This window comes from Lupinus angustifolius, chromosome LG15, assembly GCF_001865875.1.
Source record: "Lupinus angustifolius cultivar Tanjil chromosome LG15, LupAngTanjil_v1.0, whole genome shotgun sequence".
Taxonomy (NCBI): Eukaryota; Viridiplantae; Streptophyta; class Magnoliopsida; order Fabales; family Fabaceae; genus Lupinus; species Lupinus angustifolius.
The window spans coordinates 20,349,880-20,364,943 of record NC_032023.1 but is presented as its reverse complement, the minus strand read 5'-3'; the positions used below and the strand labels follow the sequence as shown (position 1 = coordinate 20,364,943).

Genomic DNA, 15,064 nt, shown 5'->3' with positions numbered 1-15,064 from the left:
TGTCAATATATTTAGACGGGTGACGTTATATTATATTTATACTTTGTTTCAAATAAAAATAGGAAATATAAAGTATACTATAGTGGACATGGGCATTTGGGTGTGAGACAAAATCCTTACACCTTGGGCAGTTGGAAATTATTTTTTAGATGTCAATGCAAATCAAATGCTAAGACTATTGTAATTTAAAACCAAAGGTCTAACGATATCACCTATATATTGCATACACCGCAAACATTAAAAAAAACTATGCATAAGAAACCAAACATGCATGCTTCCTTTTACAAGTATCAACAAACAACTAACTCCTCATCCAACAACAAATATCCCAAAAATAAGCAAAACCAAAAACTCCAAATAAAGTTCAACTTACTCAATAATAATAATACTCAATTACTCTTTATGTATATCATAGGTAAGTTACTTCAACTATGATAATAGGTGAATATTACATTCATAGAAATGATACTGATAAATGATGGTTAAGTGATTAACTATGAAGTAGCGTTTGGACAAAACGTGATATGATAATCAGAATTAGAACAAGTGCAAGTGCTTGAAGCATCATCATAAGCGTAACTATAAGCAGAGGGACACGCACTCTTGAACAATTCAGAATATTGTGTTGGACTACAACTCTGCGGCGTCGAGTGATCACCGGTGCAACAAAACTCCGCCGTGTTAAACGCCGCACACGCACTCTTACACGCCACAACCGAACCTCCCTCGTCGGTTACCTGTAACTCCTTTGGGCAGTTACCATTTAAATCCGCAACACACCCAGCGTACTGACAGTCACCGGTTCCACCGGTTGCCCTCACTCCCATACCAACGTTATAACCGTCCACCAGGCTCACATCGTAGAAGTCTTTGTTGTTGCTTGGGGTTCCGATTGTGAACTCCACCAGTGTCACCGGCGGAACACCACCACCGGTGCACTTCAGTCCGCCGGAACAATCTCCGGTTGCACATTTTCCGTTGCCGTCACTGTCGAAGTTGCAGCCAGTTCTGGCCCAGAAGCGACCTGACCAGCCTGCCGGAGCGGTTAGCTGAATTGATGATCCCGGCGGTAGAGGAAATCCACCGTCGCCGAGAAGGGCAGCGCCGTTGCCGGAAAGAGTTCCAGGCCAGACCGTCTGGTCACAACGGTTTCTAAGGGTAAAGACGGTTGCTTCCGCTACATTACCTGCAAAACCATAATAACCGTTATAAAAAAAAAATAGTAAATAGGAGAAAATGCTTGGTATGCATCAAAGTTTAAAATTGAGACACCAAATAGAACATAAATGAAAACACGTGATCCCATCCGAAATAGTGATAATAATAATGTAATATTAAATGTGAGGAAATCTTAATTTAAAAAGTGAGATGAATGTTAAATGAGGTGAATGCTGATTAGTAATAATTACCTAGTAAGAAGAGAAGGAATATGAGTGAAGGGAATTTTGAGATTGTGGTAAGTGTCATCATGACTATATAGATGTATATTTGATTGAGAGGGAAATGAAGAATTGTGTGGTCTCAGAAATTGAAGTGAATCTGAATTTATAGTGACAGTATTCTCTTGATCTATAATAATGGGAAAATGGGAACTATCTTTACGTGAGCAGTTTAAGATTGTGGGTTCATCATGTCACACCACTCACAATACCCACCCTCCACTCTTTATAGGGTTTTCTTAACCTACCATTAAAAGATAACAAACAATAAAAAAAATTCACTGCAACTAAATTTGTTGTCTGGTAGAATGTTTTGAAATATCATTTCCAAAAAATTTAAGAATGAAATAGTTACATTTTTTTTTTAATTTTAACATTTTTGTTACTCATTTGTTTCATATTTTTTTTATGTTTTAACTTTTCCTTATTATTCCAAATTATTTGATATTTTGCAAACTCAGTATATATTTACAATTTATTTTTCACTGGTTATTTTTTCATTTCTCTTTAATGCACATTTGTTATGTTTTAGTTTTTTTTCCATGAGGGATATTATTGCTTATACAAAAAAAAAGTGATTATTTTAGATAATTATATAGTATTTTTATATCATTTAATGTTGTCTTAAATTATATGTATAACTTTAAACATTAAAACATATAAAATGAATGAAACATGTTTTTCAATTACTCTCCAATAATCAACAAAACACTAAAATCAATAAATAAATGTCCATTTTTTTCAAACCATCACACCTCTTGATAATAGAAATCTTTTTTTTTTCTCTGGAAACATAACAACTTTTATTTATCACTCTTAATTGTATTGTCGAATAATTTGATGGTGGGTGTGATAATTATGATTTTGAGAAGAAAATTATTGTTTCTTAAAGTTATTACAATTTAAATTAAATAATAAAGCACTTGTATGTTATTAAATTATTTTAAAATTAACTTGTTTTAGAGAATATCTACAATTACATAATAATTTTTATGACCATTCATATGTTTTTGTGATAGCTAGTAACAATAATTTTTGTATGTTCAATGTATTATTGACATAAAATTCGTTGTAAAAAAAAATACAAATATCAAGTATTAATATATCTTATAAAATCACTAATCTCGTTACTTTAACGACTAAAATTTAAAATTAAATTATTTTGCGAAAGTAATTGTCTCGTGAAGTTTAGAATGAGGGAATTTTGAGGAAATGAAAATTGTTTTTTTAAATGGAAAATACAACATTTCTTGAAATCAAAATGTTGTTAAACTTTTAGTTTTACTATGTAATTATATTTTTTGAGTGGGAATCTTCTATAGAAGTGTTGTGAAAAAACAAAATGGAGTAAAATTTGTATCATATTTATTTATAATGAAATGATATTTTTATGCCTAAAACTAAAAACAACAACAAAGTTTCATTCTTAACTAGGGGAGATTATCCTTCTTCATATTTTTTAGTTTGTTATTATCTACTTTAAGTGTTGATGTTGATTCTTCTATTAATTAGTTTTTATATATTACAATCCATAATTCTATGCTAATATATGAAGAAGAATATGACTAAATAAAATAAGTAATTGAATAAATATATTTTTTATGTTCTATATAAATACACATTAATTGATGGTTTTAAAATTGCATATAAAATGTTATAATTTCAACGCTACTATTCAATTCTACACTTTTTTTCATAATTTAATAGATAGAATTTGTTACAAATAATATGTAATATTTTACCACAATTATCTTCTTTCACCATTCTCGAATAATAAAAGTGCAGGTCCACTGTCATGATAGTGCGTGTCACCATGCTGACCATCATAACTATATTGCTGAATAACAAAACCCGATTTTTTTTTGTTTTTATCCATAAAGAGACACCTTTATTAACACAAAAATAATAAAATTAGTAATTTATGATAATATCAAATCAATGATAAAGGATTATTAAGTTACATATATATAGATATTAAAATAAATTTACATATAAAATTGATTCACCTAATTTATTTATAGATTATAATTATTATGACTAGATCTAACATATAGGTGATGACTAAATTGATTAATTAATAATTCTTAAAATTATTTGGAGTACAATCTATTGGAAATTTTGCTAATGAATAATTTAACTATCAAGTTTATCAATGAATATAAATGGTGAGCGAAGAGTAGATATGAAGGATTGATAATGTAATATAAGTGTACAAAATTCTTATACTACAAGTATTATATTATCTAATAAAACTATAAATGTATGATTTATTATATTTCCACTAGGTTTAAAGTTTAGGATAATGGGGGTGTTTATTTGTAGCAATCTTGAGTTATTTTTATTTCTGACAATATGAATGTGGGAATAATATGTTCCTACCTATGTTTGAATTTTAAATATAAAGTGTAAAAAATCTATATACTGATAGTGTATAAAACTTATAAGCGTACTTCTTTTTCTCTTAAAAATATATTTCACACAACACAAAGTTAATCACAAAAAAATTAGTTTATTCTTGATATCTTTTCACAACATATTAGATATTCGAATATTTGGTCTTAGGTTCCAATGCTCTAAGAAACATCGAAAGGAACGTGGTTTTCAAGTTCCTCCTTTTTCTCCCAACCCTGTTTTTCTCTTCTTCATCTCATTCTCCAGATCTCCATATTTCTCAACACCCGTTTTTCTCAGGTTACTTTTCAACCCCGTTCGTTTTCTCCTCTTCATTTCTTAACATTTTTCTTATAGATTTGGCATTTGATTATTTTGCACATGTTTAGTTTGGACCCTTTTGTGTTGCTGGAACTAATGGTTTGTTATATAGCTCCAATTTTTATTTGTAACTTTTTTTATGAAAATGGGTATCTTGTGTTGTATGCTTTTACTTTACTTTTCTGATCTCCGATGCTTTTTCAAAGTTTCACTTTTTATCGTACTTTTTTAGGTTTTAGTTGCATAGTTACACTGTTTGTGGTACTTGTTTCGGTGGGTTACTCTTTATGGATGGTTATAAGCACAATTGGGTTTCTTGCTCTTGGTTTAAATTTGAGGTTCAGACGTAAATTAGCTTATAAATTATGTATCTGTATTGTGTGGTGCTATAAGTATTCTACTTTGTGTGTTTGTATCTGTTTTTTTTTAAGACTGGTTGGATGTTTATGTGATTATAATAATGCAGCGTTGCTGTTGGTGTGTGATTTTTCCTCAGAGCTAATGTTTTCTGGGATTAACTATTCCTTTTTTGTAGTATCAGTTGCTACTGTTCACTGTTGAAATCATTCCTATAAGTCATTTGAATTTTCTGTTAATTTGTCTTGTCACTGCATACTTTCTGTATTCATTTGCATATTTTGTGTTTAGTGCTTATTGTTGTTTAATTGCCGCAACTTGTATGCTTATTTTGTGTTTTTCGTGTGTCCATGTTCGATTGTTGAATTCAGTAATGTTCTAAGAAATCCCTGTGCAAATCTTGAATTAAGCAATGCATCTCACTGTTTCTAATTTGCACTTTAGATAAATTCTTATATTGGTTTAAGTAATTAAAGCTTAAATGAATTGTAAATTACTTAATGCCTCCTACGGTTGTTGAACTGTAGCCAAGTTCATTGTTCATATTTGGTTACAGCCTTACAGGGTCTTAAGCTTAAAAATGGTGTTGCGAGTATGAAATAATGAAAATGTGTTGTTCGTTTAAGTTACTGTCAGTTACAACTGGAATTTGTGTCTGTCAGAGATTGATTAAAATTTGCAACTGAATAAAGAATATATTTTCAAAGCTGAATAAGTTGTCATATTCAATTATTAAAAATAATTATGTATCAAGAATACCGCCCTATTTGAAATCAGATTGTTTTAGGCTTTTTTGTCCTTCAATTTTGCATTGCTTACTGTCCTTGAATTTTGTGTCCTTTAATTGACCTTGTTATTTTTATTTTACACCTGCCACTTTATCCCCCTTTTATCATAAAAGTTAGCATGTTCGATGGCTGTGTTTTTCAAATTTATTCCTTGGTTAATTGGTTTTTGGTAAGCACTTATGGTTGCGTAATAGTCTAAGGTGGTTTTTGTAGGGATTGCCGTAGGCATGCCTTTTCGCACCATTGCTTACCAATTTCAGTTTAGCTCTTTGTTTTGCATGTAACTGCTAGGTTTTGTTTAACTTTTCCCTTCATTATGCTCTATTCCTGCTTCATCTGTTTGTTTCCCTTTTCAATGTTTTTTTTCCTGGTAACTTCATATTATTTTGTGATTGATTTGGGCAGCTCTTAGTTTAAAAATTGTATCATTTCAATGTAAAGTACATTTGAATTCTGGTTTTTTATTGTCTTTTCATCGATTACAGATAGCATTTTGAATTTGTTCAATTTGATTTTTTGAGCTTGAAATTCAATTTCATGACCCATGTTTCAAATTTTTACTGGGTATCTGGAAAATTCCGCTCTTTATTCATCAATATGTTCTTGTTCAAAATTCAGCAGGTTGTGCTGACTACTGAGGCTTAATTGGTATTTGAAGCATATTTCAGAAATTTATCAGAGAGAATGGGTTATATCGGGGCTCATGGCGTTACAGCTCTGCATAGATACAAATATAGTGGCGTAGATCATTCCTACCTTGCCAAATATGTACTACAACCCTTTTGGACTCGCTTTGTTAATTTTTTCCCTCTATGGATGCCGTGAGTACTAGATTTGAACTATGGTTCTTTCTTTATTATAACTTAGTTGTTTCATAGTACTAATAAGATCTGTTTACTTCAAGGATGAAAGATCAAGTTATGAACTTCATTTTCGCAGATTGTGATTTATTTTTCTAAGTATATAAACCTCTTCCTAATGTGTGTGTGCGTATATGTATATTAATACAATAACATTATAAATTTACTGTAAACCTTGAACAATTTGAATGAGCATGCAGAGTTAAAAACTGGCCTGGCAGATTTCTTATATATAAAAAACCGTCCCCTCCGCTTAGTGCAACGGTAAGGTTGTTGCTTAGTGATTATGTGTTCATGAATTCAAATCTTGGAAACAGTCTCTCTGCTTGCGGGGACAAGATTGCGTACATCTACCTTCCCCACACACCACAAAGTGGAACCCTTGTGCACTGAGCCGTCTTTTAAAAAAAAAAACCCTTCCCTGCCAGAACATACATAATCATACTGTTTACTAAGATGTGCTATCATTGGCCCTTTTGTCACTAAAATCTGTAGAAATTGTTTCCTATTCCACAAGATTTGTCATTTGTGTAATAAATAACTTCAGAATGACAATGGCAATCGCATGATGGCATCTATGAAATGGAAATCATCCAATAACATCAATTGTTACGATCTGACATTGGTATCATAATTTTTGTAATATGAGAGTAGTTCTCTTCCTGATTGTAGTGGATATTTGTTTGACATGTTCTGCTATAACCACATATGCACATGGCAGTTTACTCATGAAGATTGCAATACTTACATCTACTGTTTGAAAATACTCTGGTTTATTTTTTCACACAATTTTATTTTGACTTACTGATCTATACTAACTTGTATCCTTTTCTTTTCTTTATCCCAATCTCTTGGCACTTTGGCATTCTGCAATTCTTTGCAGTCCAAACATGGTACACATATTATTCTTTTCTTATCGTAGTGTTATTTTGTAATTGTTGCTGTTGTTATCATAAGTTATTTCCTTGGCACTGATGATTCATAAGTTGTTTGGTTGCAGATAACTCTTATGGGATTTATGTTCTTACTATTGTCTGCATTACTTGGCTATGTAAGCGGAACCGAATTCATAATTATTCTTCCCACTTCATAAAGTTATAGACATAATAGTGCTAGACTCTTTCTATAAAATAATAATAATAGTGATGCTCTACAAATGTTAAATGTTATAATGCAATTTGTGATTAGTGAAAAAAGAATACAAAGCTTTTTAAGGTTGCTGGTTAATTTCATGTTCTATTGATGATTTCTTATGTTGAATTCTTCGTTACATGGTCATGGAAGGAAATCTTAATATTCTGTGAAGAGCTATGTTGAAATATTGAATTCATCAATCCATTATACTTCATTTTTTTACATTTTTTTTATTGAATTTTCAGATATACTCACATCAATTGGATTCAGCTCCGCCAAGATGGGTCAATTTTGCACATGGCCTACTTCTGTTTTTATACCAGGTCTGGTAAATTCGCATAATGCAGTACCGTTTGTGCACTTCTTTGTCCTTTTGATTTTAGTCTCAGTCTTTATGATGGGTAGCTTTATTTATTTATTTATTTATTTTTGTTGTCCTGATTATGATTAACCCTTATAAATTTTACATATGTAATCAGTTGCCTTGAATCTTCATCTCATTTCAAGCATGAACTTTTTGGTCTCTTGATTGTCATGGCTGTGCTGGTGTTGTTTCATGTTGAATCTGAATGATTTGAGTCACTGATTTTTTAGATGCTTATACTTTCTGATCTAATGATTGAAGCCTTTAATATTTGAGATTATGTGGTATTGTTAGAATTATTGAACTTTGAAGCATGTATACATTTGACCTTTTACTTCAATTGCAGAAGAGTCTCTGAAATAGGAATATATGTTTAGCCTTTTGAATTATTGTTATCCTATTCTGGTTTCTTGTCCCGTGTAGTCTATTTCCTCACTAGTAAGTACATCTATCTTTCTATAAATATGTGCGACAATCCTATAGTTAATCCATGGAAGACTTTTACTGTGATACCAAAGTATCTTTTTACACTATAATCAATTGCTTTATCATTTTTTTCTCTTGTTGATATGCACGCTAGACATTTGATGCTGTTGATGGGAAGCAAGCTAGACGAACAAATTCTTCAAGTCCACTGGGGGAGCTGTTTGACCATGGTGATTTTCTGACACCACACTTTTCATTCTATATTTTTTCATTATGCATACATCTTTATTATTAATATATTTTCAACACTATGGCAGGGTGTGACGCACTTGCTTGCACAGTATGTCTCTTTTGGCTTTGGCTATTATTTTTAATCAGTTAGAAGAAAATGCGGACTATTTTTAGAACTGCTTTTCAGTTTGAAGCATTAGCTTTTGGGAGCACGGCCATGTGTGGAAGAAGTACTTTCTGGTTCTGGTTAATATCTGCAATTACGTTTTATGGTGCAACTTGGGAGCAGTAAGTTGTTGAGTTTAATTAATATATGGTAGATGATATGCAATATCACATTGTTCTCCTTTGTAATTTTTTAAAGCTCTTATTAGAAAGTTTTGCAATATTTTACACGGCAGTTTGTGAAGCATTAGAATTTGCTTTAACTACTCTTTTATCAGAGAAAGGGTGGTTCTTACTGAGTTTGGACATAGTGTAAATTATTTTTGCAAGGATTGTGGAAAATGATTATATTTTCTTGTCCTGTTTATACTATTAGTATGATTATATGTTTTAATATGATATTATATTGATACTTTTTGACTGGAGTGTTGATTTTCTTTTTAATGTTTTTGATGCAGCTTTTTCACCAATTCACTTATACTGCCTGTTATAAATGGACCTACAGAGGGTCTTATGATAATATATGTCTGTCACTTTTTTACTGCCATTGTTGGTATGTACTTTCTTTCAGTTTCTTTCTAGCATTTACAAAGTTGAATAAAGCTCAATGCATGTTATTTTTGTTACAAAGAGGGTGAACCTCGACGCAACAGTAAGATTGTTGTTACAAAGAGGGTGAGCCTCGTGCACTACGACAACATTTTTATACTGTATCATGATTATTATTATTATTGTTATACAGGTTCCGAGTGGTGGGCTCATCAATTTGGAGAGTCATTGCCATTCTTAAGTTGGTTGCCTTTTTTGGGGGGTAAGACTATCCTTCATTATGTGGTTTTCTTTCTATATTTGGGACCAAAAGTTTTGCAAACTTCACACTTTGAGTCCAAAGGACTATTGCGTGAGGGGGTGTGTTGGAATGTTGGTTCTCGACAAATGTCTATTCTTGAATGCTATTTGTGATAATTATTATACTTGTACAAAGATTCATGTATAACACCTCCTAACAAGTGTTTTTTGGTATTTCTGTCACACAAGGCTTTCTTTTCTTTGTGTCTGGAGACAAGTTTTTGTACATTTGACTATGTCTATTGTATGAGCAATATTATATTTGCTGCAATATGTCTTCATATTTAATTGAACTCTAATATGAGCTTTGGATTTGGGTATATAGAATAAGGAGCATAGATACCCTGAGTTACCCACGAGTGGGGAAATCCTGTATAATCTATATGACCAGACTGCATGTTTTGAATTTTATATTTTATCTTGTTTTACTGTCTTCTAATAGGGTTAAGTCCTTTGTTATTTACTACAGTATATACTTCAGTGTCTGCAATGCCATATTTTCCTTTTTTCTTACTACCATACAGCCTTTTAGCCTCAATTCCTCGACTCATCCTAATTTTTAGGTATCTTCTAAATACTTCTGGAGAAGTGAGAATATATTAGAGTAAAGGACTAAAATATAAATCACTGTAATTCTGTTACAGTGTATTTGTGTTACTGTGTATGTTAGTGTAGGTGATTAGTTAGTTAAACTAATAGCTTCCTTGAGAAGCTATCTCACCTTCTATAGATAGAGGTGTTCCTATTGTAATTGTAACCGACTAATTCATTCAATAAGAACATCAAAGAGAGCAGTTACTTTCTTCCTCTCTTTCTCTATGTTCTTCATCTTCCTTTCACTTTTCTCTGGTTTGTTCTCTTACAGAATACATGCAATTATTAAGAGATCTCGGAATAGGTTATATACTATGCTTATTAAGAGCACTTATTCTTTTACTTCCATTCTTGTGTACTCATGTAATAAACTTGAAAGAAATTAGCGAAGACTGTGTAGCCCTGATACCTAACATAATTGGGTGGGGGGGAGGATACCATTTGCTCGTACAGTAAGAGGTCCTGGCTGCACGACCTTTGAGTAGTGTAGTAGAGCTCAACTTGAAAAAGATTATTGATGTGTATACAGTCAATCTAATCATCGTGTAGGTTCTTTGTTAAAAAATTATTAGTTGATTTTATCGTTCTTTCTGGATTGCAGGGATCCCAACGTACACAGCTATACTGTATTTGATGATAGCTTTTGGTGTTATACCAACAGTCGCACTCAAGTATGCATAGCTGAAATTATTGAAGTTCAATTTTCTCTAGCATGCGCAATTCTTAAATAGCCCTTGCAATACAATTTGTGCATTCTATTATAACTCTTATAGTCTTCTTATATTTGAGATAGTTTCTTTCAGGTTAAGTATTATTTGCCATACCTATCAGTTGTTATTTTGTTACTAATTTTACTATTAGCATTGATAGACCGAAAGTCCAAAACTGTAGATCGAAGTTTAGGATCATGACATGACTTCACTTTTCTTATTGTTTATACCCACTATGCGATATTTTTTGGTCTGTAGTGTTTTGTTCCTCAAGTCCTTGAGGTTCGAATAGCGAGCATTAAAATCTCTGCATCTATGATAACAAATATTTTATGACATTTTAACTACAACATGATCCTTATATTTCTGTAGACAGTTGATTTATTCGAAGAAGGTCTGCTCAAATGTAAACATTATATTTTGTCCCTTGCAGTGTTTCTAATGTTTATAAGGTTGTGAAGGCAAGAAATGGAAGCATGCCACTTGCATTGGCAATGGTAACACCTTTTCCTGTTGGAAGTTCTTTCCTTAATATCTGTCTGCTTCGTTGATTTTCTTTTCTTTTTTCCAGCTTTACCCATTTGTTGTACTCGTGGGAGGAGTTCTTGTGTGGTATAACTCAACTCAACTTACACTATCCTTTTGTTCCCAGTTTTGTTTCGAAGAAATGCAGTGTATTGCTCTTGTACATATAAGCATGTTTGGGTGATTCTTGGTGCAGGGATTATTTGTCACCATCCGACATCCTTGGGGCTTATCCACATTTAGCTATTATAGGAACAGGACTTATTTTTGGATATCTTGTGGTAAGATAATCGTGTTTTAAATTTGAAAAATAGTTGATTAAGAGCTTCACCTATTTCTTTTTGTGGCAGTGTTTTTTCTTATGCCATACTATCTGTTGTCATTTTAGCTGGTGATTGGTCAATAGTGTAACTATTCTTTTCTTTGGAGGTTGGATCAATTTGAATTGGGTAGAACACTGTCAAAATGAAATATTAATTAGTTTGGTTGTGAGGCTTATCTGTTCATGCACAATCTGGTTTGAGAAGCCAAAAGTTTCCCTTCTGAATGTATTGACTTTAAAATTCATCAAATATTGCTTTTAAGTTTTAGTGGGTCTGAGAACCTCTATGGTTAGGTTTTTCGATCTGATGCTTAAATGATAGTTTAAATTGATTCTAACTAGTAGGTTAGGATTGGAAAATGGAGAATTCTTCGTAAGTACAAAATTCATGGTCTTTAACATTGTTCTGGAACCCTTTTTGGTCCATAGTACATTTTTTTATTTTAAATTTCATTCATTTTTCTATTCTACTTAAATATCTAACTGCTGAAACTGTGATTTAATCCTTGGATCTTGTTTAAATCTAAAGATATTCCACTCTGCTAAATTCAGTTGACATATTTATTGTTTCAGCTTGTCGAAACGCTAATTTCAACACCTGTATCTATTTATTTTCTTCATAAAGGTTATTAGACTATCAAATTCTTTAAGTATGTTTTCTTTGTCGTGATTCCTATTGATGCATGATTAATGAATTATTCTTACTATGTTTTTGCTCACCGCAATGAAATACATTAAGTTATCGAGTCAAATTTTTAATAAAATTAACTAAATAAGTGCGACGAATAATGAAAACTGCACTTAATTATTAAATAGCCTATATTGTTTAGCCAGTAGCTTCACTAACTTGAATATTTTGATGTAAACATCACTTAGTGTTTGTCTTAGTAGCTTTTATGTATTATGCTTTTAGCTTTCATTATGCAGACAATCTAATATTCTGTTCTGATTGAGGGAAGTTTGATTTTGCAGGGAAGGATGATTTTGGCCCACTTATGTGATGAACCCAAAGGCTTGAAAACTGGAATGTGCATGGTATTGAGCTATTTTATTTGTGTTGGGATGTTAAGTCTGAATAACTTTTTTAAGATGCTTTATTTTTTCATATTTGGCTCTTTCTCCCATTGTTTTTTTATTGATAAGAAAAGAAATATTATTAGGAAAGGAGGGAGAAAGTTACTAGAGGATAAGAAATTCTCCATAACACAAAAGAAACAACTAGAAACTACTCAAAAGGTACATGCAACAAAGCATGTCAATCTCTCTGCATTTCTACCATATGAACCCTGCTAAAAGAGGCCCATGGGATTTACACCAGAGCAAAGCCAAAAACATAACCTTATCTCAAAACATAATTCATAGGCGAAAAGGAATCATTAAAAATTCCAATTTTCCTTTCCAACCAAATACACCAAAGGACTGCAAAAGCAGAACACTGCCATAGAACTTTGCCATCTTTATGGGAACCAAAACCTCTGAACTTAGTAAGCAGAAAAGGTTTCAACTCCAAAGGGCAAATCAAAGACTCCGGGAAGATACCGAAAAAACTATTAAGAACATTTTTCACCAAGCAATGTAAAAAAGATGATGTCCACTTTCAGATTCTGAACCACAATATGCACATAGTCGGAGATAAAGTAGTAAGAGGTTTGTGCTTCTGAGTTCTGAAGGAGGTTTAAAACTATAAGCAAAGTCTATGATGCTTGATTATATGGGCCAAAATGTTTTTATAAATTTTCAATATTCTCTTCTGTTAGTTGTGTGTTACCTGCTGTACAACCAAAGCTTATTCAATATTCAGAACTCTCAAACCATTAAGAATTTTTAAGATTCTGGACAAGAAATCATTTTTTTGTAGAAAAAATCAATCTTTGGCTCGAAAGGTAGTGTTGAAGTGAATTAACTTGAGGTATCACTGAGTAAGAATTATTTGTCTACAGAGTGGTGCTAATTTTGACTGGTACTGTCTAATATGCACAATAATTAAGGATATGATATGAATGTTTATTTATTAAACTAAATAGCTTTGACAGTTACATCATATTCACCTCTTCAGTTTCATCCTTTTTCTTTTAGTAGTATGTAAATGTGTAAGAAGTCCAAACACTAAATAATTCCTGCATATGGGGATTCACTAAATGATTTTAGCAATAGTATTAGACATTATTTAACTGATTTCATTCAGTTGGTTCATTGTTAAAGTATTTATCTCACTAAGATAATGGATGTAACTCATGTAGCATTGTTTACCTTGTACAGTCCCTCTTGTATCTCCCATTTGCCGTTGCTAATGCACTCGCATCAAGACTAAATGATGGGTATGTAATGTAATTTTGCTTTCTGATTTCTGTTGATTGGTGTGGTTAATGATATTTATGATTGTTAAATGTTTCTTCTCACAGAAGTCGATTTATTATTTTTTTGGGTAGGGTTCCTTTGGTAGATGAGAGGCTGGTTCTTCTTGGTTACTGTGTATTTTCAGGTAAAGACCCTTTTCTCTTTCTCTATAAAAGATAGAAATGTTATTTGGTAAGACAAAGAAAAAGGTCCTAGAGGAAAAAAGATAAATATCCTTCTAAATGAAACCAAAATTTATAATAAACTGAACAAAGTAGAAAACTGCATTGCATAATCAAAGATTATCGATAAATGTCTTCCAATGAAATCCCTCTAATTATTTTTCTATCAGAGCTCAGATTCATTGTGAAGCAGCTAGTCACACTAGGAAACTATTGCAACAAATTATTTTGAACTCGAAAAATTGATGCTTATGCCACTACTGCACTTCGAGTTAAAATTTTGTTTCTGATTTACATTTCGGGTGTAGTATATATATGATTTAGATAAGTTAGTCCATTTTTTCTTACTTGATTATGTTTCTATGAACACAGTGGCACTTTACTTGCATTTCGCTACAACCGTCATTCATGAAATTACAGATGCCCTGGGAATATATTGTTTCAGGTAAACTACTTGCATTATATTGGTGTGCATTCTGTCAAACACCGAGTAAAGTTAAGGATATAAGTTATCTCCCGATACGAGGAGATACTTTATGTCTGTGCTACAAACAATGACATTTGATACTTACTACTGTCTACCCTTTTGTTCCATTGCAGGATAACTAGGAAGGAAGCTTGAGTTTACCAATGTTTTTCCTTTAGGTTTGCCTTTTTCTAATTTATTATATATCTTTGGACATGTTCTTTATTTTCTAAACTTTATCAATTTCAATTTATAACTAGTATTTTTTGTTTAAGCATAGTATCAATTTGCCTTTCTTACGTGTCTTGTTGAGTCACTTTTATTTCAGCCTGAAAGTCTAGAATAGTATTGGCAAGACTTTGGTCAGTAGTAATTTTGCAATGTTTGATAAATTTGACTTACATGAAGCTTGTAATCATATTTTGATTCTTAGAGTAAAAACCAGAGAAGAAAAAATCGTTACCTTCCTCACAAGGTTACTATGTGGGAATGTAAATGTACCTTTTTTGGATGATGGTGACACCATGGCAACATAGTGAAAAGGAAAGTGAAAAAAAGGAACGAAAAATAAAATGAAAGAAAGAGGAAAAAACAATAATTAAA

At 31.9% G+C, this 15,064-nt stretch overlaps 2 protein-coding genes across 3 annotated transcripts; one reads left to right on the top strand and one right to left on the bottom strand.

Annotated features, from left to right (window-relative positions):
- Nucleotides 461-1,523, bottom strand: LOC109327529 (pathogenesis-related protein 5-like). Its single transcript, XM_019560704.1, has 2 exons — nucleotides 1,410-1,523; nucleotides 461-1,186 (listed from the first exon to the last, which is right to left on the bottom strand). The coding sequence occupies exons 1-2, from the start codon at nucleotides 1,468-1,470 to the stop codon at nucleotides 495-497; spliced, it is 753 nt and encodes a 250-aa protein (XP_019416249.1). The 5' UTR covers nucleotides 1,471-1,523; the 3' UTR covers nucleotides 461-494.
- On the top strand, nucleotides 4,022-14,887 carry LOC109328628 (choline/ethanolaminephosphotransferase 1). 2 transcript variants are annotated; one of them, XM_019562183.1, is made up of 19 exons: nucleotides 4,022-4,130; nucleotides 5,918-6,117; nucleotides 7,040-7,049; nucleotides 7,157-7,207; nucleotides 7,536-7,613; nucleotides 8,235-8,310; nucleotides 8,398-8,420; nucleotides 8,499-8,599; nucleotides 8,935-9,029; nucleotides 9,219-9,287; nucleotides 10,521-10,590; nucleotides 11,063-11,126; nucleotides 11,201-11,241; nucleotides 11,351-11,435; nucleotides 12,449-12,511; nucleotides 13,736-13,794; nucleotides 13,906-13,958; nucleotides 14,368-14,440; nucleotides 14,596-14,887. In XM_019562183.1, the coding sequence occupies exons 2-19, from the start codon at nucleotides 5,981-5,983 to the stop codon at nucleotides 14,615-14,617; spliced, it is 1,170 nt and encodes a 389-aa protein (XP_019417728.1). In that variant the 5' UTR covers nucleotides 4,022-4,130; nucleotides 5,918-5,980; the 3' UTR covers nucleotides 14,618-14,887. The 2 variants fall into 2 exon arrangements, with proteins under 2 accessions (XP_019417728.1, XP_019417726.1); XM_019562181.1 differs by having other exon boundaries at nucleotides 5,915-6,117.

What these genes read in the sequence shown, in the direction of transcription:
- LOC109328628 (XM_019562183.1), top strand. Translation starts at nt 5,981, where the DNA reads ATGGGTTATATCGGGGCTCATGGCGTTACAGCTCTGCATAGATACAAA. An exon ending in TACTTCTGTTTTTATACCAG is followed by an intron (nt 7,614 to 8,234) that starts GTCTGGTAAATT and finishes TATGCACGCTAG; the next exon opens with ACATTTGATGCTGTTGATGG. An exon ending in GCATCAAGACTAAATGATGG is followed by an intron (nt 13,795 to 13,905) that starts GTATGTAATGTA and finishes TTTTTTGGGTAG; the next exon opens with GGTTCCTTTGGTAGATGAGA.
- LOC109327529 (XM_019560704.1), bottom strand. Translation starts at nt 1,470, where the DNA reads ATGATGACACTTACCACAATCTCAAAATTCCCTTCACTCATATTCCTT. An exon ending in ATTCCTTCTCTTCTTACTAG is followed by an intron (nt 1,187 to 1,409) that starts GTAATTATTACT and finishes ATGGTTTTGCAG; the next exon opens with GTAATGTAGCGGAAGCAACC.